The sequence below is a fragment of the Suricata suricatta genome, chromosome 12 (genome assembly GCF_006229205.1).
Source record: "Suricata suricatta isolate VVHF042 chromosome 12, meerkat_22Aug2017_6uvM2_HiC, whole genome shotgun sequence".
NCBI classification, from domain to species: Eukaryota; Metazoa; Chordata; class Mammalia; order Carnivora; family Herpestidae; genus Suricata; species Suricata suricatta.
The window spans coordinates 11,889,386-11,910,149 of record NC_043711.1 but is presented as its reverse complement, the minus strand read 5'-3'; the positions used below and the strand labels follow the sequence as shown (position 1 = coordinate 11,910,149).

General features: G+C 51.8%; 2 protein-coding genes across 3 annotated transcripts in view; both read right to left on the bottom strand.

The window, feature by feature from the left end:
• TPM4 (tropomyosin 4) overlaps positions 1 to 5,967 on the bottom strand; it is a 21,927-nt gene extending 15,960 nt beyond the window's left edge. For both annotated transcript variants that reach the window (XM_029916960.1, XM_029916961.1), the window contains exons 1-2: positions 5,815 to 5,967; positions 158 to 283 (exon numbers count right to left, since the gene is read on the bottom strand). In XM_029916960.1, coding sequence (XP_029772820.1) covers positions 158 to 283; positions 5,815 to 5,928 — 240 coding nt within the window. In that variant the 5' untranslated portion in view covers positions 5,929 to 5,967. The remainder of the gene's footprint in view (positions 1 to 157; positions 284 to 5,814) is intronic.
• Positions 5,968 to 19,016: 13,049 nt separating this feature from the next.
• LOC115274401 (olfactory receptor 1361-like) lies at positions 19,017 to 19,964 on the bottom strand. The gene has a single exon (XM_029917843.1). It carries the CDS (start codon positions 19,962 to 19,964, stop codon positions 19,017 to 19,019), a length of 948 nt encoding a protein of 315 aa, XP_029773703.1.
• Between the last annotated feature and the right edge of the window lie 800 nt (positions 19,965 to 20,764).

Sequence of the window (20,764 nt, the reverse complement as noted above, 5' to 3'; positions counted from 1 at the left end):
CCTTTTCGGGACTTATTTGGAGAAAGCGCCGGGAGGCACCGCCTTCTCCTCTTCCTCCTCCTCCTCTTCCTCCCGGCGCTGCCCGGCCGCCCGCCCGCCCGGCCCCCGGGGCTGCTGGCCGGCCCAGCCGCGGGCGTCCCCGTTAATGCGCACGTACGTCGGAGGCTTTCTTCTCCGTCAGCTCCAGCTTCTCCTGTGCGTCCTTCAGGTTCTCGGAGTATTTGTCCAACTCATCCTCCGTCCCCTTCAGCTTCTTCTGGAGGTGCGTCAGCTCCTCTTCCACCTGGGGACGGATCGGGGGACGCGTCAGCCTGGGGGCCACGTGCCTGTGGCTCAGGGGCGTCCCCCACATTCACAAGAGTCCTCTCTCTCCCTCTGGGCCTCAGCTGCCTCATCTGCAAAAGGGGATGACAATACTAGGCACCACTCGAATGCTACCTGTTAATATGATTTTACACATTCTTTCCATCTCCTGGGGCCAGCTGTGCTTATCTTTTGGGCTGGGGCGGGGGTGTCCCAGATACTCTCTCAGAATCGATCACAGCTTTAGAGAAGCAAGGCCTGATACCATTTCCCAGGAGCACATGTTCAGTTTTGCATCCCAGTTTCAGGGGTGCAGCCTTGCTGGTGATCCCCAGTTAGGCAGAAATAGGAGTTTCATACTCTGGGCCTGGATGGTCCTTCAAACCCCAGGCTGCCCCCCCTCTAGTTTTGCCCCCTACACTGGCAACCAGAGAAACTTTTAGAAAGTTTATGTTTGCCCTCCCCCTGCCTAGAACTGCTATGGCTCCCCATTCCCCAAGAGAGTGGTTCTCAGACTGTCTCAAAAGACCGAAGGGCTCAGCTTCGCCCCACTCCTGTTCTTGGGGGTCTTGGCTGGAAGAGAGATACCCCCTCAAAGACCATTTTCTTCGAAGGCAACAGTTAAACCTTTAAAATGATTGCACATCTGGCTCATGTTCCTTTTAATTAAAATATCCCCTCCATTCCCCAAATTTTCAATTCTCTTTGTTTGTCTTGGGAGCCTTGCGGCTCTGGGCCGAGAAGTTCAGGTCTTCGGATACAAACCACAGACCCCTCCACCTCTCCCTCTCCATCGCCCTCCACCACACCAGCTGAGGATTAGATTTCTCAGTCACCTCCAGGCTCTACCTCCCACCCCTCCCCCTAACTCTGGTCTGGGGTGTCCAGTCCAGCTGGTGCTGTGATCTGACTTCTGTCCCTGGCGCTGTCCACGCCCCCAGGGTGGGCGGGAGGCCCTCCCCTGCCTTTCACTTCATCTTCCTGCTTCCTCTTCTCAGCAGGAAGCCCACAGAGGTGGAATGACTTTCTCCAGGTCACACAGCACAGGATTTGAACCCACTTCCGAACAGGCCCTTAGGCCAGGCCTGCTTTCCTACATCCCTCTCTGACTTCCTCCTTTTCTCTAACTTCCCGAAGAAGGTGTGCTATAAAACTGATGTGGCTTCTAGGTCACACTCTGAATCTGATCTGGGTTACACACTCACCCCTGAAGTGATGTCTCCAATATTCTAGATGCTTTGTGTGAGTGTGTGTGTGTGCATGTGTGTGCACGCGTGTGCCTGTGCAGATTCATTTTTTTAACTGTTCATTTATTTATTTTGAGAGAGAGTGAGCGTGCAATCAGGGGAGGGCCAGAGAGAGAATCTCAAGCAGGCTCTGTGCTCCATTTCACAAACCATGAGATCCTGATGTAAGCCGGTATCAACCAACTAAGTCCCCTTCCCCCTCCCGCGGGCTCCCTGCCTGTGCAAATTCTTAAAAGGCCCCGTGTCCCGTCTTCTGGGCCACTGAGTGTCCTGCCGCTGAGCTGGAGAATGGGGAGGGGAGTGGGAGGCTCAGAGGAGGAGGAGGGTGATGGCAGCTCAGGCCTATGTCAGGGTCTGTGGGACCTAATCTTGACCTTCAGGCAATAAGCTCAGAAGCCTGGCTCCAAATCCCAGCTCTGTGATACCCTCTTCCCCTTCCTGACCTCAGTTTCCTCATCTGCAAAATGGAAGCCTTGATGTGGTAGTCTCTGAGTGGCCCAGTAGCTGCTTCGAAACTTTTGCCTTGACTGAGAAAATGAGCCAATTTCCTTAAAGGTAGGTCGGCATGACCCAGCATCCACCTGACTTCCTTCTGGAAGGATCTGTGGGGTGCAGCATTGGGTTCATCCAGGTGTGAGATGGTTGAGTTTTTGACCACATTTTCCAGCAACGTTTGGACAACAAAGGGTGGGGACTGGGATAATGTGGGCAGGGTGCCATGAGGCATTGAGACTGGGCCAGGCACACTGAGGCGCCTGGGGGGCTCAGTCGGTTAAACGTTTGACTCTTGATCTCAGCTCGGGTCATGATCTCACGGCTTGAGGGTTTGAACCCCTGTCGGGCTCTGGGCTGACCGTGCAGAGCCAGCTTGAGATTCTCTCTCTCCCTTTCTTTCTACCCCTCCCTTGTGCATGCTCTCACAGAAAGTGCCAGGCACACTACAAGTACTGTTTCACTAAGGCTCCATGTCACAGAAGGGTAAACTGAGCGCCAGAATGAGCCAGGGACTTGCCCCCGGGCCATACAGACAGGGGCTGACTGATTCCAAGGCTGGTTCTCTTGACTTCTAAGCACGCCGTCTTCCCACCTTCCTTCCACACCCAGCACCGATGCCCCCTCCCGTGAGCAGCCTGCCCTGCTGCCCTGGGCAGAGCCTCACCACCCGCCTTGGACCCTCCCAGCCCCTGTCCCTCCCTCTGGCCCAGCCCTGACTGCTGGGACAGGGAGCGTCCCTCCATGTCTGGCTCTGTCTCTCCGTTGAGTCGGGCTGAGGTCACTCTGAACCCTAGCATCACTCAGCATGGCACCAGGCCCAGGGCTCCCCACGGAACCCCCGGGGCAGTTTGCAGAATGAATCAATGACACAATCCCAAACCCTTCAGCGGTTGGAGCCAGGTATGAAAAATACATGAGACTGACAAATCAGGCTCCTTTGCTTCTGTCTGTTTCGTAAGCACAGAGCGGGTGCTGATGTATGCACCTTGCTGGGGGGTGTGGCCATGCCTTGGCTCTGGGAGGTCTCTGACAGGTCACTTCCTTCTCTGCGCCTCAGTTTCCCCTGCCTGTAAAACAGCTGGGAATGTCATGGACTGCCCACCTTAGTCCTCGTAAATGGGGCCTTCGGGCAGGGCTGAGGCAGGACGTGGGGTCAAAGGCCAGTTGTGGCGGATGTCACTGCCCTGGGAGGGGAGTGGGCAGGAAGCAGGGAGGGCTGGGCCTTCTGGTCCTGTTCTGACCCTGGACAAACAGGCCCTAGAACTGAGACATTACTGCAGGGTTCCCAAGGGGCAGGCAGGCCCTGAGGCCCACTCTGGCCTCCTGATGCATAAGTCTCTCCTGGTAAGTTGAGTCCCTCATTGCCTCCTGCCTCTGTTCCAGGCAGGACAGGCCATCTGTCCCATGGGAATGTGGCTCTGGAATCTTGGGTTCCATGCCTGGCCATCAGAAGGTAGCCTGTGCCCCCATTTCACAGATAAGAAAACTGAGGGTTCGGAGAAGGGCAGCAATGTGTCCTGAGTCAAAATTAGAAGATCCAGCTTGGATTCAAGCACAAGTCCACCCCAGTGGGCGGCTTCGTGGAGAAACAAGAACAGAATAAAAATCCGGCTGCAGGCCAGAGAACCTGTCCCCAGCTTTTGGCCACACAGCTGGCCAAAGGCTCTGAGAAGTCTTCCCTTTTGAATTTGTGTCTGCCTTGGGAGATCATGCTGTATCAGTCCCCTCACACCTTAGTGAAAATTAGAGCCATAAACCCACTTTTCTCTGAATTCCCAGCTAAGCATCTCATGGCAAATGACAAATGGAAGCAGGCAGCTCAGGGCCAGCACAAGAAGGGAGGCTGTGTTTGCCTGGGAGGGGAACCAGGAGGGAAGAAGGGAGCGTGGCAGGGAGCGCTGGGGCGGGGCTGGCCTCTAGGAATGTGTCACAGGCTCTTAGGGAAGCCGGGGATGGGGAGGCCCAAAGGGGAAGTAGGGTGGGGCAGGAAATAATGCTGCATTTATTGAGTGCTTACTCTGTGCCAGGCACCAGGACAAGGGCTCACCTGCAGCCACCTCTCCTCCTTCCGTGGCCATGAGGGAAGCACCACTGTCACTTTCATATCTCAAACGTGGGGCCACTGAGGCACCCACTGAAGGCCTTTGCTCCAGGGCACCCAGTGACGGAGCTGCGAAACAGGGCCAGTCTGAGCTCAGAGCCTGCCCTTTTGCCTGCCAAGCTGGCCTGGCGTATGGGCTGGGCAGGGCTAGGGGTGCGGTGTCTTATCTGAGACCCTGATGCCCCTGAGGGTTGGATGGCTGACGCTAGGGCAGTGGATGAGCCCTGTGGGGGACAGGGTGCTGTGGAGGGAGCAGAACCCCCTCCCCGCCTCCCACTGGCTATCTGGCCGCCCAGACCCAGACAGCTGACTTCTGCTCTGCCCTAAGCCAGTGGCCTTGCCCACTAGCTGCATTAGCTCCCCGCTGCGCTCCTATTGCAGGAACCTCCTGGAAAGCTCGTCTCTGTCTCCGGAGCTCTGGGTCCCAAGCCTCCGCCTGTCACTGTCACCCCCACCTTTCCCTTCTGGGCTCCCAGGAGCGACATCAGGGGCACCCAAGGTACACACAGATGCATTGAGAGTCTCGGGTCCACCCTCAAGTCTCCAAGCAGCCCAGTCCCCAGACTCTCACCCAGTTCCCCCAGCAGCTGACACAGCGGGCCCCGACACACACCCACTCACGGCCACCCTCCCCGGGCAGTCACCAGCGTGGACCCACAGTCACACCCGAGTATGCCCTGACACAGGGCAGGGTCACCCACACTCACACAGCTCCACGCTGTCACCCTCACCACGACACATGCACGTATATACAGGGCTGGGCATTGCCACCCTCACCTGGACACTAATGTACACACACACACACACACACACACACACACACACTCTGATAGAAACACTCACCCCAACATGCACACACACGCCAGTACAAATACAGTCACCTCAACGCACACACATTCCATCGCTGTCCTGTCAGCGTTGGCACAGCCACACACACGGCCTCCCGGCCGCACACACAAGCCCACGGCGGCACCACCACCAGCGCGCTCGCAGACTCACAAACACACGCTTCCTTACCCACTTTCCAGCCACCACACACCTGTGCCTCTCTCTGCATGTGCCCAGCACAGACACTTTCCCCCTTGCACACTTTCTCCAGCCCACCTGCACACACACACAACCTCCGCACACCACCTGTGCAGATTCGGAAATGCTCAAACACACAAATACACCCCCCCAACACGCACCCTCAGCCAACCACTCCCTTCTAGCACACGCACCCTCATGCCACCTCACCTACACACACTGGCTTGCACACGCACCCAGCACACACAAATACCCTTCCCGTGTGCTCATGTTCACACTAGCTCTCTCTCTGTGTCTCTGTCCCTCTCTCTGTCTCACTGTCTCTCTCCCTTTCTCTGTCTCTCTGTGTCTGTCACTGTCTTTCTCTGCCTCTGTCTCTCTCTCTGTCTGCCTGTTTCTCTCTCTCACTTTGCTCACACTGGCCCTGCTGGGGTCTCGTCACCTCTCCCAGCTCAGGGACCCTGGAAAGACAATGGTCCCCTTGCTCCCAGCCAGAGCATCGCCCCCTGTCCCCATCCTGACTCCAGGTACCGAGGCTTCTGAGCCTCCCGCTTCTGCCCAGAGCCTGGCCTCCAGGCCGGGAGCAGCCCAGAGAGGGCAGCGGGCAGCGGGACGCAGCCCAGCGGACGGCTGGCGCCTCACCTGCTTGCACTTCTCCTCAGCGGCTTTCTTGTCCGACTCGGCCTGCTCCGCCCGGTCGATGGCGTTCTCCTTGTCCAGCTTGAGCATCTGCATCTTCTTCTTGATGGCCTCCATGGCTGGGCGTCGGGTCTGGGCACCGAGGGCTCTGCGGTGGGGGCTGCGCTGCGGGCAGAGGCGACTGCACGGCCCGGCGGGGGTGAGGCCCTTATAGGCTCCTGGGCGCACCGCCCCGCTGCCGGGCGAGTCCTGGAGGAGGCCCAAGCCGGGCCGCCGGGCCAGCCGCCACTCGCTGCTCAGGAGGACTTGGCCAGCTCACCGGCCTCCCCGCAGCCCTCGCCTTATTTGGGCCTAGGATTTTCTCAAAGGAAAAAAAAAAAAAAAAGAAAGAAAGAAAGAGCTTGACCCGATTCCATTTTTAACCTGGTGACACAGGTCCCTTGTGGGGGTGCAGTCCCAGCGCTGGCTCTGGAGGATCCTGGCGCCCGGCCTGTCGGCCTCACCTTCCCCATCTGTGCTTGGGGAGCACAGAAGAGGGCTTGTGTGTGGGTGCAGGGTCGGGACGAGGTGGGGTGGGGGCCCCCATCCTCCCTTCTCCTCTCCTCTTGTCTGGCCCCCAGGCGTGGGGTCAGGACTCCATTTTGCCACCTCCCACTCTGCCTCAGGGACTCCCTGGGTCACCCTCCTCTTTCTGGTGAGTCTCCAGCTCATTGTTGTCTCCCTCTGTCTCTTTTCCAATGAGTATCTCTCTCCATCTCTCTATTCATGTGTCCCTGTCTCCCCATCTCTTTTGGTCTTGTTCTCTCAGACTCTCTCTGGATCTTTTTGTCTCTCTCTGTCTCTCTCTCTCCAGGGTTTCCCTGTCCTTCTTTCTATCTCTCTCTTCTCCTGTGTCTGTCTCTCTTTCAGCTCCCTGGCCCCTATGGGCTGGGACCACCAGGGCGAGAATGACCTGGACCATCTCTTGGGAATTCTTGGAGGCCAAGGCAGGCCCAGACCAGGGCCTGATGCCCTCCTGAGGTGGGGCACCCCCTGGCCCCACTCAGTGTCTGTATGTGGCCCCCCAGCACCACCGGAACAGAAGGGGACCTTAACTCCTCAGCTGGTCACTCAAGACTCCTGTCCACCTGCTCCCCAACACTGCTTCCTAGGCAGGACTGGCATTTCCCCACCTCTAGGCCTTGGCATCTGGGGGCACCTTCCACCCCCTGTCACACTTTTCCCCTCTGTACTCCAGCAATCGGGGTTAGATTTCCTGCCTTCAGAAAGGTGTAATTCATTCATTCATTCATTCATTCATTCATTCACATGATGAACACAGAGGGCCTTGCCCACGCTGAGCCCCAGCAGCACAAGCTCAGAATATGGGAGCTACTATTATTATTGTGATTTTTTGATCATTAAGTTGGGACTGTGAGCTGCTTCAGAGTGTCATTTGTGGGCCCCTCAGTACCTGGCCTCCAAAAGATCGGAAAATCCTTGTTAATTAAAGTGAATGATTACCCCTCTACATTCACACACTCTCTCCCACACACTTACACACACACACACACACACACACACACACACACACACACATCCTTCTAGGACTAGGAAGCTTGTATTCATCCTTTCAAGTCCAGTTCAGTTGGCCCCTCCTCCAGAAAGCCCTCCTGGACTCCTAGACAGAGCCTTGCGACCCCCAGCCCAGCATCCAAGCTTCTGTGTGGGATGGAGTAGAAGGAGGGAGGCCTCTGTGTTTCCTGCCCGTGACCGCGGGAGTAGGGGATCAAGGGAGACTGGGCAGTGGCCAGCACCACTGGGGAGCATGGTGTCAGACCCAGATATAGAGTCCTTGCCTCCCTCTTCCCGCCCACCCCCCCAAGCCAGCTTCCTTTTCTTTGTCATGCCAAGAACTCACATCCCCCATCAGCATGGGGCCCCAGATGGTAGCAAACTGAACATTCTGGAAGCTTTCTCATGCCCCAAGGACACTGACTCCTCCCCATGCGCAGGAATCAAGGGACACTCTGCCCAGATCCCTCCTCAACTCTGTTCTCCATCGCTCTCCCTTATCCTGCCGCCCTCCCCCTCCTGGTTGTGCAGACCCCACTTCCTCTTATTATCGAAGCAAATCACCATAATTGCCTCTCAATGAATGTCAGTGATCAAAAGAGTGGAGCTCGGGTGCCCAGAGCCATGCTGAGCACTCCACTCAGAGCACCTTACTTCAACCCCCCTGAACGTAAGAGGCAGAAAACTATTTATTCCCATTTACAGAGGAGGGAGTTGAGGCCCCGAGTCGCCTCCCAAGGGTCACCCAGCTTGTGAATGGCAGAGCCGAAACCTGACCCGGCTGCTGGAGAGAGGTCCTGAGAGCCCCCCCATGTCTCTCTGCACCCCTTCTCAGACTAAGTCATCAGAGGTCAGCTCCCTACACCCCCACCCCTGCCCACTACCTCCTGGGAGTCCCTGGGACCAGCCCTCCACAGGTGGTGAGGCTAATTCCAGGCCTGACACCACCGGCTCAGGAAAGGGATCCCTCCCCCAGGAGCGGCCGGCTAGCTAGCTCGGTGGCCTTGTAGGGTAGACCCTTGTCACTGGAATGTCCTCTTGTTCGGGGAACTCCCGGAGGTGCAATCTGACGCCGCCAGGGAGAGGAGAAGGAGGCTGAGAATGGCATTAGAGCCCTAGTGTGCCCCCTGCCCTGTAGCCCTGGGACATGTGCCCTCTTTGTGATTCTGCCCCAGGGACACCCAAGGACTGCTGACCAGGCTGGAAGGGTCATCCAGGGTTCCTGGGGGCCCTGAGCCCAGCTGTCCACGCTGTGGGGCATGAGGCCCGTGAAAGCTGCCATTTATAGCTCGGGAGAGTGAGCCCCTCTCCTGACAGTGGTTTCTGAGGACGGTGGTGAGCATAGAGGGACCCATTGCCATCCCAGCCACCTCTCACCAGTGACACTTGGGGTCATTTATTGAGCATCTACTACATGCTAGGCACTGTTTGGGCTTTGAAGACATGGTGGTGGACATGACTCAGCCCAGGGAGACAGATGACCCATAACTGCAGTTATAGAATTCATTGTAATAGGGTAAACTGCCGTCTTAGGTTGGGTTCCCGGAGAAGGAGACCCTGAGACAAGAATTCAAGGGCAAGTAATTTATTTGGGAGGCTACCCAAGGAGACATGGGTAGAAGGTGGGGAGGTGAGACAGAGAAGGGAAGGAGGCCAGTAAAAGGCTGCCTGGATGAAGCCAGTTAGTTACCTCTCTGGAAAGCTGAGGCGCAGTCCCCCTGGGGGCCTCTGGGGGCGCAGCAGAGAACATGCTCCTCAGAGTTGTAGGGACTGAGCGCGTGGTAAACCGGGGTATTTATCCATCAATCCCCATCCTTCTTGGTTGAAGGATGCTTGTGTTTATGGTGAGGGGTTGATTGGCCAGCACTTCTGGCCTGTCCTTGCGTGGGGCACCCTTCCCTTCTCCCATCCCCCACCCCATGCAGGCACTGCAAGAAGGAAGCCGTTGGTGCCAGGGGGAGCAGTGGGAGCCCGAGGGCACTTGGGTAGGCACTGAGCATATCGGATAAAATGTTAATTTTAACGTTTAATGTTAGTATACAACATGAGAACACAATCGGCCTCGTGTGGAAGTCAGGGAAGCCTTCCCGGAGGAGGTGGCAATTGAAGGTCTCAAAGAAGACTGAGGGTGAGGGTGTGGGGGTGGTAGAAATAGGTGTTGCATATATAAAGACCACAGGTGAGAGAGTCTAAGAGGAGGGGGCATTCCTTGACTCTGGAGAGATGGGTGGAAAGAATGTGGCAGGTGGGAAATGAGGCCACAAGGGTCAGATGGCAGAGGCAGGTGTGTCCCCTGGAGTTTGAGGCACTCAGAGAGACCGAGGGAGCCAGAGTGAACTTACTATTGGTGGAAAAGAGCAAAGACCTTCTCATTTCACATTCTGTAAAGTCTTGCTCATTGAGGAATAACATGACAACAATGATAATCAAAGTGGCACTGGCTAAGGATGACCCAGATTATCTGCTTGGTGGGTCACATGCCGTGTGTGTAGTATTTGTGTGAGGGGAGGTTCGCTGACCCTTCACCCAGACCCTTGTTCAGTAAGAACCCAGAGGCACCCCCCCTCCATGAAAATGCTCACCAAGGTCACACGGCTGACATGTGGCAAAGCCAGGATTTGAACCTGAGTCTGTCTGATGCCCTGGGACTTGAGACCACTACTGCTCCGGCCCCACTGTTCTGTTTTCTAAGTCCACGTGGGGTGGAGGGAGCAAAGGGCCCTGTGTCCTCCTGGACATCTCTGAGACAGACTCGAGGGGAACTGTGTGGGTTACAGAGCTTGGCCACAAATGCCGAAAAACAGGCATGACCACGAGCTCTGTGGCATCATCATGATAATTACCAATAATTACAGTGAACACTGACTCTCAATCAGCATATGCTCTTCTAAATGCCTTGCATATATAAGCTCATATATTAATTTTCACCTAATCCTATGAGATAGAGGCTATTACTATTTCCATTATATAGCAGTATAAACTGGAGCAGAGAGGTCAAGTGACTTCCTCAAGGCAACACAGCTAAAAAGTAACAGAATCAGGATCTGAACCCAGGCTGTCTGACTCTAGAGTCTTTTCATCAAATTACTACACTATACCCTGGGCAGACTTCCGTGCTTGACATCCAGCCTCAATGACCCTTACAAGCGGTCGCCACCACCCATTGGGTGTCAGTGCTACCACTATTGGGAAACAATCTTTGTGAGTGTTTGGCATTTCCATACAACTCACAGGCAGTGGCTTGGGCAATGTGTTTTGGTTATCTTTTCAAGGATGTTTGTGTAGCAAACAGCTGTGGAAGATAGAGAGTTTCTTCCTGCAGAGCAGAGAGTGGGTTTGTTTGCTGTCCATATAACAGAGATAATGCCTCCCTCTGAGACAAGGGTAGAGCAGGTTTGTTTGTAATCCACTAGAAAAGACTGGATTTCTCAGCTTGGAGCTCCCCAGCTGTGGTATAAGCACAGTTGGCCTCCACCACCTACCTGGGATCACCTGAATGGTCCCTGTGGGACTTGGGAAGAACTGGCACAACAGGAAGTTCATGCCACCTGCACTGCAGGTAATAACATTTTTTGTCTCTGACCCTGGAGTCTCATGTCTTCTGCTGGCATCCATAACTGTAGCAGGTGAAACTGTCAGCTTACAAAAAGGGTGACATCCCAGACCCTTCATAGTTCTTGATATCTATTTGCTCTCTCTGATGCCACCTCTCACCGGGGTCCTGGTCCAGGGTCTCTCATGGGATCTGTATTTAGCCTGGATTTTATCCTCTCGCCTCTGCTGCTGCCTTTCTGAGCTGGTGCACAGTGGGGTGGTGAAGAGTTAACGCATGACATCCTTTAAGGCTTATTTCTCAACCTTGGTGCTATTGACATTTGGGGCCAGATCGGTCTGTGATCGTTCAAGGCCTTCCTGTGCAGTGGCTACAGTGGAACAGCATCCGTGGCTTCTACCCATTCGATGCCATTAGCACCCCACCTTCAGTCATGACAACCACAAAATGTTTCCATACATTGCCAAATGTCGCCTGCGGGGGAGGGGGGAGCAGGCTAAACTGTCTTTGAGAATCACTCCTTCTAGGAAGGACCAACAGCTTGGGCATCCAGCAAAGCTGCCTTCTTTGACTTTGTTTTGTTTTGTTTTGTTTCGTGGAATCCCTCTCTACTCCCACATTTATATGGAAATGATTCCTGAAATGCCTTCAGTTTGAACATTGGAATATTAGAATTCCTGGAACTTTGAATGAATGAGTTTATGATGAAAAGTAACAATATTGTGCACCATGTTTAGAGCAACGTTATCCACAACAGCCTATAGCTGAAGCAACACTCGTGTCCCTCCATTGATGGATGAATGAATAAAGGTAGACAAACGTGGCATATTTATACAATGGATTATTCAACCTTCAAAAGAAAGGAAATTCTGACACCCGCTACAACATGGATGAACCTTGAAAATGTCATGTAGACCGAAAGGAGCCAGTCACCAAAGCATAAATACTGTCTGATCCCAGCTATAAGAGGTCCCTAGAGGAGTCCAATTTATAGAGACAAGAAGTAGGATGGTGGGTACCAGAGGCTGGGTGAGGGGCAGGGGGAGTTAGTGTTGCATCGGAGACAGAGTTCCAGTTTTGCAAGATGAAAAGAGTTGTGGGGATGGACGGGTGGTGATTGTTGCACAGCCACGTGAATGTACTTCATGCCACTGAACTGAACACTGAAAAATGGTGACGATGGTAAAGTTCATGTTATGTGTTGTGTGTATTTTACTGTGGAATATGCAACATGGGGACCTGACTGGCCTCGGGAGAAAGCCAGGGAAGCCTTCCCTGAGGAGGTGGCAATTGAAGTGATGTCTGAAGGAGGACTCAGAGGTGGGGTGGTAGAAACCAGTGTTGCGTATATAAAGACCACAGGTGAGAGGTCTTTTATTTAATTTATTTAATTTTAGTTTTTAAATTTTTATTTATTTATTTACTTATTTTTGAGAAAGAGAGAACATGAGCGGGGGAGAGGGGCAGAGGGAGGCTCTCAAGCAGCCTCCGTGCTCAGTGCAGAGCCCAACTTGGGGTTCAATCCCACGACACTGGGATCATGACCTGAGCTGAAATCAAGAATTGGGAGCCCTGAGCCACCCAGGTGCTCCCTACCACATTTTAAAAAAGAAACAACAACTAATAACATTTGTTAAATACTTACTATGTGCCAGGCACTGAGTGTTTTAGATGCAGTGTCTCAGCATTTACAAACTTCGGTCATTTCCTATATCCCCTCTACCTTTCTGTGTGTGCCTGATTTTAAGTTTCCCTAAAAGTAGACCTCCAAACAGGGATCTGTGGGAGATAGTCCTGGAAGCCCGGTGAGAGAGTGGAGGCAGGGAGGGAAGTAAGAGGTAAAGGAGGCAGGGCGGGGAGCCACAATCATGGGTGGGCTACTGCTGTGGGCAACTGGCCCTTGGTTCCTCTTGGGATCTTCTGAGGGACTTCTGATCTCCACTTTGCAGACTGTTTAGAGTCATCTAATTGAAGATCAGGAAGCTAGGGGCTGTTGCCTACCAGCAGTTGACCATCACTATTGATGGCTGCTCTCTGGGCATGAATGCCCTGGTGGTTCTGGTCTGCCCCCTGCAGGGCCATGAACACGATGTATTGGAAGTCGTAGGCATGTCATGGGACCCATCTGTAGGTGCACTATGGGTGGTGGAAGGAGCACAGGGTGGGGGCCCTCCCCAGACTGCTAAGGCCATGTCTGTGCACCGAAGACACTACCATTTACTTGATATTTTTATTTTCTTTTAATCTATCATTTAAAAAAGTCTCAGGTGGACTAGTGTAGGGCCAAAAATGCGGGTGACAATGGAGCCCGTCGTCTTCAGATGCTTCTGAGAGAGATCTCAGTTGCAGGAGTGGGTTTATAAGGAAGTGAGCATAGAGGGCTGTATCATTGGTTTCGATGAGTGGAGAGACCTCGTATTAGATGATGCGGAAGAAATTCATTCTAAACCAAAGTCAAGAGAACAAGCTGGGTGGGATCAGACTAGAAGGAGATGATAATATTCTGCTCCAAATGAAACAATCCAGGGCACCTGGCTGGCTCAGTCGGAAGAACATGTGACTTTTGACCTTGAGGTCATGAGTTCACACCCCATGTTGGGTGTAGAGATGACTTAAATAAATAAAATTTAAAAAAAATGATCAACAAAGTGAGAAATTGTTGAGAAAGCAACACGGTTTGTGTTTTTAGGTGTCCTTTGTTGGGAGTATAGTTCTAAGACGTTTGCTCATATTGTTTTGATAACTCTTTGGTTGTTACTAGGTGACAATGAATGCTGTGAGATTGTTTTTTATTAAAAAAACCCTCAGATAACTTCTTTGGCCTCATCTTAGTGCAAACTTGGGGTACTAATTTGTTTTCTCCTGATACACATTTAAACAAAACATGTTTATCCCTTTAACATCTAAAATCATCTTGCTTGTCAGCCATGTGTGCACGCCTTTATCTTGTCTCACCTGCTCACATCCCTGTGCTTTAGGTGTTATTATCTTTATCGTACATATGAGAAGATGGGGGCCGGGCCCAAGGCTACGTGGGAAGGAGAAGGCTGCTTTGAGAAATGGTGGCTCTGTATGGGTTCCATTCCCATCTCCTCTATAGCACGAAGTTGTGACCTTGTACCTACAGTATCTTTTTCAGTCTGCCTTGTGGTTAAGCCACAAGGCTAAGTCCTCACTGAAGGGATGTGAATGTAAGCTCTGTGTGCACCTTCTGGGCGGAAGCCTGAAGACGGAAGACCTCCCTCCCTCAAGCTCTTTGGTCCCTTGTTTGCAAACTGGAATCTGGACATGCCTGTGACCCAGCCTGCAAACAGCCCCAGTGTCTCAGGGACTGATGGAAATTGGTACCTAAAATGGCTGCATCAAACAGGGCTGCCAGCCGACCTGGGACTCAAGAGAAAAGTCAACTTCTGTCTTGTTTGAAATACTGCATTTTGGGATGCTCTCTTTTTGCTGGAGATTTAGACTTTTGTCCTAGCAAATAGAGCAGCTGGTCCTAGAAGGGGGGCGGGGGGTTGCTGCCAAGGCAGTAGGTGGCATTAGCTTAGTGGCTGGGTTGTGAGGACATGGTATCCGAGGCTAGAAAGCTGGGTGCCCTTTTAAGGTCAAGGCCAGGGCAAAACTATACTCGTTGAGAACTTGGAAGATCGCTCAAGTGATTTTGAAGCCTGCATCTCTAGATGCAAGGAGCAAGAATATCACTGTGATTTGGTTGCTCATTGCTGAGTTTTGCAAAGTATTATAAGAAAGATGTGGACTCGGGGAACAAGAGTTGGTGCATAGGGATAGAAAAGTCTACAGATGAGAGTCCTCAAAGGGTTGGAGAAAGCCCATGATCCTGATTTCTGAGCCAGTGGTTCAGTAGGGTATTGCTTACTACAGGGTTAAGAGTCATCCATTTAAAAATTATTTAATTTAATTTTAATTTTAATTTAATTTAATCTAATTTAATTTTATCTTACCTTAGTTTTGAGAGAGAGAGAGAGAGAGAGACAGAGACAGAGAGAGACAGAGAAAGAGAGAGAGAGAGAGACAGACAGACAGACAGACAGACAGAGAGAATCCTAAGTAGGCTCCATGCTCAGTGCAGATCCAGACTTGGGGCTCAATCCCATGACCCTGGGATCATGATCTGAGCTGAAATCAAGAGTTGGATGCTCAGGGTGTCTGGGTGGCTCAGCTGGTTAGGTGTCTGACTTCGGCTTAGGTCCTGATCTCATGGTTCATGGGTTCAAGCCCTGCGTCGGGCTCTGTGCTGACAGCTCAGAGCCTGGAGCCTGCTTCAGATTCTGTCTCCCTCTCTCTCTGCCCCTCCCCTGCTCAAGCTCTCTCTCTTTCTCAAAACAACAACAAAAAAGAGTTGGATGCTCAACTGACTGAGCCATCCAGGTGCTCCAAGATGTCCATTTTTTAAAAAAATGTGTTTCAATCAATTTTATTTACCCAAACAGGTGGTGGGCCAGATTTGGTCCCTAGCTTGTAGTTTGTGGACTTTTGTCCTGAATCAGATTGTTTTGTTTGCTTGCTTGATTGTTTATTTGTTTTTGGTTTCAGGTGTACAACATAATAATTTGATGTTTATATCTATTGTGAAAGACCACAGTATGGCTAGTTAACGTCCATCACCACATAGGCTCAGACTCTCCTTTTGTCTTGTGAAGAGAAGTTTTAAGCTCCACTCCCTTAGGGACTTTCAAAATATAGTACAGGATCGTCAACGACAGTCACCAGGCTGGACGTTACACTCAATGACTTATTTATTTTATAATTGGAAATTTGTACCTTTTGACCACCTTTACCCATTTTCCCTATGACTCACCCTCAGCCTCTGGCAACCATCCATCAGTTCTCTGGATCTCAGAATTTTTTTTTTCCTTCTCTTTGTTTTGTTTTAGATTCCTCTTATCAGCAAGATACAACAGTGTTTGTCTTTCTTGGTCTGACTTATTTCACTTAGTGTGCTGCCCTGGGGCCATCCATGTTGGCACAAAGGGCAGGGTTTCCTTTTTTTTTTTTTTTAAGAGGTGGGGAGGGGTAGAAGGAGAGAGAGAATCTCAAGCAGGCTCCACACTCAGCCCAGAGCCTGACATGGGGCTGGATCCCAAAACCCTGGGGTCATGACCTGAGCCAAAGTCAAGAGTCAGATGCTCAACCAACTGAGCCACCCAGGCTGCCCCGGGGAAGGATTTCCTTCGTTTTCATGACCAGATAATTCACCCATCTTGAATAATGCCACAGTCACTAATAGAACAACCAGATAAGGAATGGGGGCGCCCTCAGCACGAAGTTCCCTTTTTAGAAACCTCTGGATAATCTAGATAATAGGCCACTTAAGTGACCCACCTTTCCCTTCCTACTCCCTAATTATTGCTCTTATGTCTTAAATTAGCCAATACAGAGTGAGCCCCCAAAACCCCATCCTTGGACCCGAGTAAATGCAAAGGCTGAGGTCTGTGTTCCCTCTCTCCCTATAACCTTGCTGCTCGGTCCCCAAGTGCGCTGTGCACCCTCCAGAAATATGTGTAAGAGTCTTACTTTTTCAAAGTTTCCCGATGGTTGTTGCTAAGGTGCACCCTGCAATCATTAGCAAAATCCACGAGGGCTGTTTCCTCCGGCCAAGGGGGAAATGTCCGGGGCCACTCTCACAGACATGCAGGCTCAGGTGAGGGACGCAGGCATTCCTAGCTGAGCGTCACTATCAGGAGTCTGAGACCAGCCCACCGTTCCACCCATGACCTTTGATTTCAAGTGACCTCCAGTAGCCGCCATTACTGTGCTAGAGAGACTTGAGTAAATCGAGGAATGCAAAAATTCTGTCTGGGAAAGAACTTTGGGTGTGGTTCCTGACTCAAAGCCAATAGCCTACTAAGAGTTCTAGAGAATTCCTTTGAAATCAAGGGCTTACCCTGTGCCTGTTTGCACTAATTTGTACCAGAAAAGTTATGACAGCTGCAGAGTTCCTAAGAAGGGCATCTCCTTGATCTCCATCGTCTCAGCTCAGGTCACTATCTCACGGTTTGTGAGATCGAGCCCCGAGTCAGGCTCTGCACTGACAGCACAGATCCTGCTTGGGATTCTCTCTCTCCCTCTCTCTCCCTGCCCTCCTTCTCTCTTGCTCAAAAAATAAACATTAAAAAAATCTTATGGGTTGCATCATGTCCCCTCCCCAGATTCATATCTTAAAAATTGGATTTTTGCAGATACAACAGTTAAGATGATGTCATTATGGAGTGGGGTGGGCCTCTAATCCAAGAGAAATGGTGTCTTTATAAAAAGGGGACATTTGGAGACAGCCATGCACAGCAGGAGGATGCCATGTAAAGATGAAGGCAGGCTCTACAAGTTAAGGGACCCCAATGATGGCCAGCAGAGCACTGAGTCCCCCGAGCTGGGAGAGAGGCTCGGGACAGATTCCCGCTCACAGCCTCAGAGGGAGCCAAGCTGCCTGCACTTGATTTTGGACTTTGGGACCCCAGAACCGTGTGACAACAAACTTCTGTGTAAGGTACTTTGTTTGTGGTTTTTTTGTTTGTTTGCTTGTTTTATTGGGTTTTTTTGTTTGTTTTTTTTTGGTTTCTTAGTTTTTTTTTTTTTTACAGAATCCCCAGGAAACTAATACAACACATGAACTCTTCAGCCTGACTAATACAGAAACTGGAACCAGAAGGGAGATGTTGACATCCCACAAATGAAAAACCAGGTGCATGAGCTGAGTGGTCCGCTGGTAAAGACACAGTTTTGCAGGCTGGGAAAGCTGGTAACCCTTGTTATGCCAAAGAACCTCATCTGGTGACACCGTCCTGGGTGGTGACCTGAAAGGTAGACCACACGTCTCCTGAGCCTGTGTTTCCAGAAGTGACTGGAAAGAGCTAGAAGGTCACCATGAGTTGGCTGCTGCTTGCCACTTGCAACAAGGAATCACAAGAAAGAGATGATCTCGGATCAGAATTGGCCACTTTTCAAAGGCAGAAACATCACAAGGTTAGAAGAGCCAACAGCTTCCTGCTCCTTCAAAACAGTGTAAATAAGGATCTTGCCTCCCACCGATGGCTATTGTTTTGGGTGACCATTAACAGGGAGTGACAGAAGTGTAGGTAGTTCAAGGAAGCAAATATTGCAAATTAAATAAACACAAGAGCTCTGGCTAGAAAAGCCCATCGGATCTGGTGCCTAGCAATGGAACTCACTGGAAACAACTAGACCAGATGTTTACGCTAAACTTTTTGAGTGCATTCTGCAAAATCTTAGGAGATTTTGAGACTTTGCTGTAGGGTCTTTTTATCATAGTTGCTTAACATGAATCTTAACCAAAGTGGGGCTGGTGTCCTGGTCTCTCTGGTTGACTGAGTACTTCCTTTTTTAAAGCACTTCCTGTTCTGAAATTTTTTACTAGAGAGAGAGAGAGAGAGAGAGAGAGAGAGAGAGCAAGGGAGAAGGGCAGAGGGAAAGAGAGAGAGAGAATCTTTTATTTTGTAAATTTATTTATTTATTTTGAGAGAGAGAGAGAGCCAGCAAAGGAGTGGCAGAGTGAGAGACATAGAATCCAAAGCAGGTTCCAGGCTCCAAGCTGTCAGCACAAAGCCCGGTGTGGGGCTTGAACTCAGGAACTATGAGCTCATGACCAGAGCTGAAGTCAGAGATTTAACCTACTGAGCCACCCAGATGCCCCGAGGGGGAGAGAGAGAGAGAGAGAGAGAGAGAGAATCTTAAGCAGACTCCATGTTCAGCATGGAGCTGATTGCGAGGCTTGATCCCACAACCCTAAGATCATGACTGAACCGACATCAAGAGTTGGATGCTCAATGGAGTGAGCCACCCAGGTGCTCTAGAGAGCGCTTCCTTTTAGCTGCAATGTGTTCTTCAGGCTATGGTGTGAGCACCGCATGGTCAGGGATTTTGTTTGTTCCCTGCTGGATCCTCGGCCCTTAAAAGAGTGTCTGCAGTGTAATAGATGTCCAGCAAATAGCCGTTGGCAGGATGAAGTAATACACAGAGGACCAAGAGCGATGTGAAGGAAATATCTAAGATTGGAACTATACAGGGTGATTTTGTACAGATGAGTCCCGGATTTGGACACTCAAACATCCTGATGTTGTGGTCACTGAATAAAAACTGGCTTCCTGCGGATGAGGGCCCCCAAGGCGCCCTTCATGTCACTGTTGCGTAGGCTGTAGATGAAGGGGTTCAGCATGGGCGTGACCACTGTGTACATCACCGCGGCGGCCGTGTCCTTCTGGGCCGTGTGGGAGGACGTGGGGCTGAAATAAACCCCGATGAGTGTCCCATAGAACAGGGACACCACAGAGAGGTGAGAGCCACAGGTGGAGAAAGCCTTCCGCTTGCCCCTCGTGGATGGGATCCTCAGCACGGCGGCGAAGATGCGCGTGTAGGAGACCAAGATACCCACAAAGGGGGTGATGATGGGCAGGGCGCCCACGGTGTAGACCATCACATTATTGAGAAAGGTGTCAGAGCAGGCCAGCTTCAGCAGAGGGCTGAGGTCACAGAAGTAATGGGGCACCCGGTTGTGGGTGCAGAATGAGAGGCGACTCAGCAATACCGTGTGGGTCAGGGCATTCCCGAAGGCTCCAGTCCAGGATGCAGCCACCAAGAGGCCACAGAGGCGTGGTGTCACAGAGGTGGCATAGTGCAGAGGGTGACAGATGGCTGCGTAGCGGTCATAGGCCATGGCCGTCAGCAGGAAGCTATCAATGCCAGCAAACCAGATGAAGAAGAACATTTGGGTCAGGCAGCCGGCGTAAGGGATCCCTCTGTGTCCTGACATGTGGTTGGCCAGCATCTTGGGAATGGTGGTGGAGGTGAAGAAAATGTCCACAAAGGCCAGGTTAGCCAGGAAGAAGTACATGGGGGTGTGGAGCCGGGTGTCGGTGGCAATGGCCAGGATGATGAGTAGGTTCCCCAGTCCCGTGACCAGGTACATACTCAGGAAGAGTATGAAGAGCACCTGCTGTTGCTTGGGGGTCTCTGAGAGGCCCAGGAGCAGGAACTCAGAGACCCTGGTGAGATTTGCCCCTTCCACGGCCATCCTGGATCGATCAGAAAGAAAACCCAAAAGTTGTCCAGGGCCCTGACACGGCCAGCCCTTGCACCGCGTCCCGGATCTCATGCCCTCTTGTGAGTTCCAGACGTTCATCAGTTCTGCCCACTCTCTGGCAACAGGACCCCCGCCCGCCCACCTGCTTGCTGCATGATTTCCATCCGTGAATACACCATTCATTTCTCACAACCCACCTGCAGGATGGGTGGACAGTTGCCAAGCACCCAGGCCGTTTCTTACCTTCCCCTCCTACACCTCTATGCCCCAGGGCATCACCTGGGTAGAGTAGTGAGCCCAGCCTGCACATGTGGGGATGTGGGCATTAACGCTCCCTGGAGGGACTTAGAGCCGGCAAAGGTCAGGGATTTCTGCGTGAGTCACCTGGCTTCATCACTCCTGAGGGAGGCAGTTCTGACGTGTGTTCTCTCTGGGATCCCTGGAAAGATCACCCCTCAGCTGCCCGAAGCGGGAATCTGCTCATCCATGCCTCCCTTTCCAGAACAGTCACTAGATCTCCTGGAATTACCTCCTAGCGAAACTATTTGCACTCAAGTCCTTGACTCAGAACCTGCTGTGGGGAAAATCCAAAGGAAGACTCAAGGACTCCAGAATTTCTTCCATCTTTGAGAGAATCCCTTCTTTGTCCCAAATAGCCCTCCAGTTACCCCCCCTTCTCTGCTTCTCTGGACCTCCATACTTTTGAAAAATATTGCCTGTTCTTGGATGCCAAGGACAACGAAGTCCTCCCATTGCCACTCCAAGGCAGCCAGCATGTGCCAACACAAGAG

Coding starts and splice junctions, on each gene's coding strand:
- LOC115274401 (XM_029917843.1), bottom strand. CDS start 19,964: ATGGCCGTGGAAGGGGCAAATCTCACCAGGGTCTCTGAGTTCCTGCTC.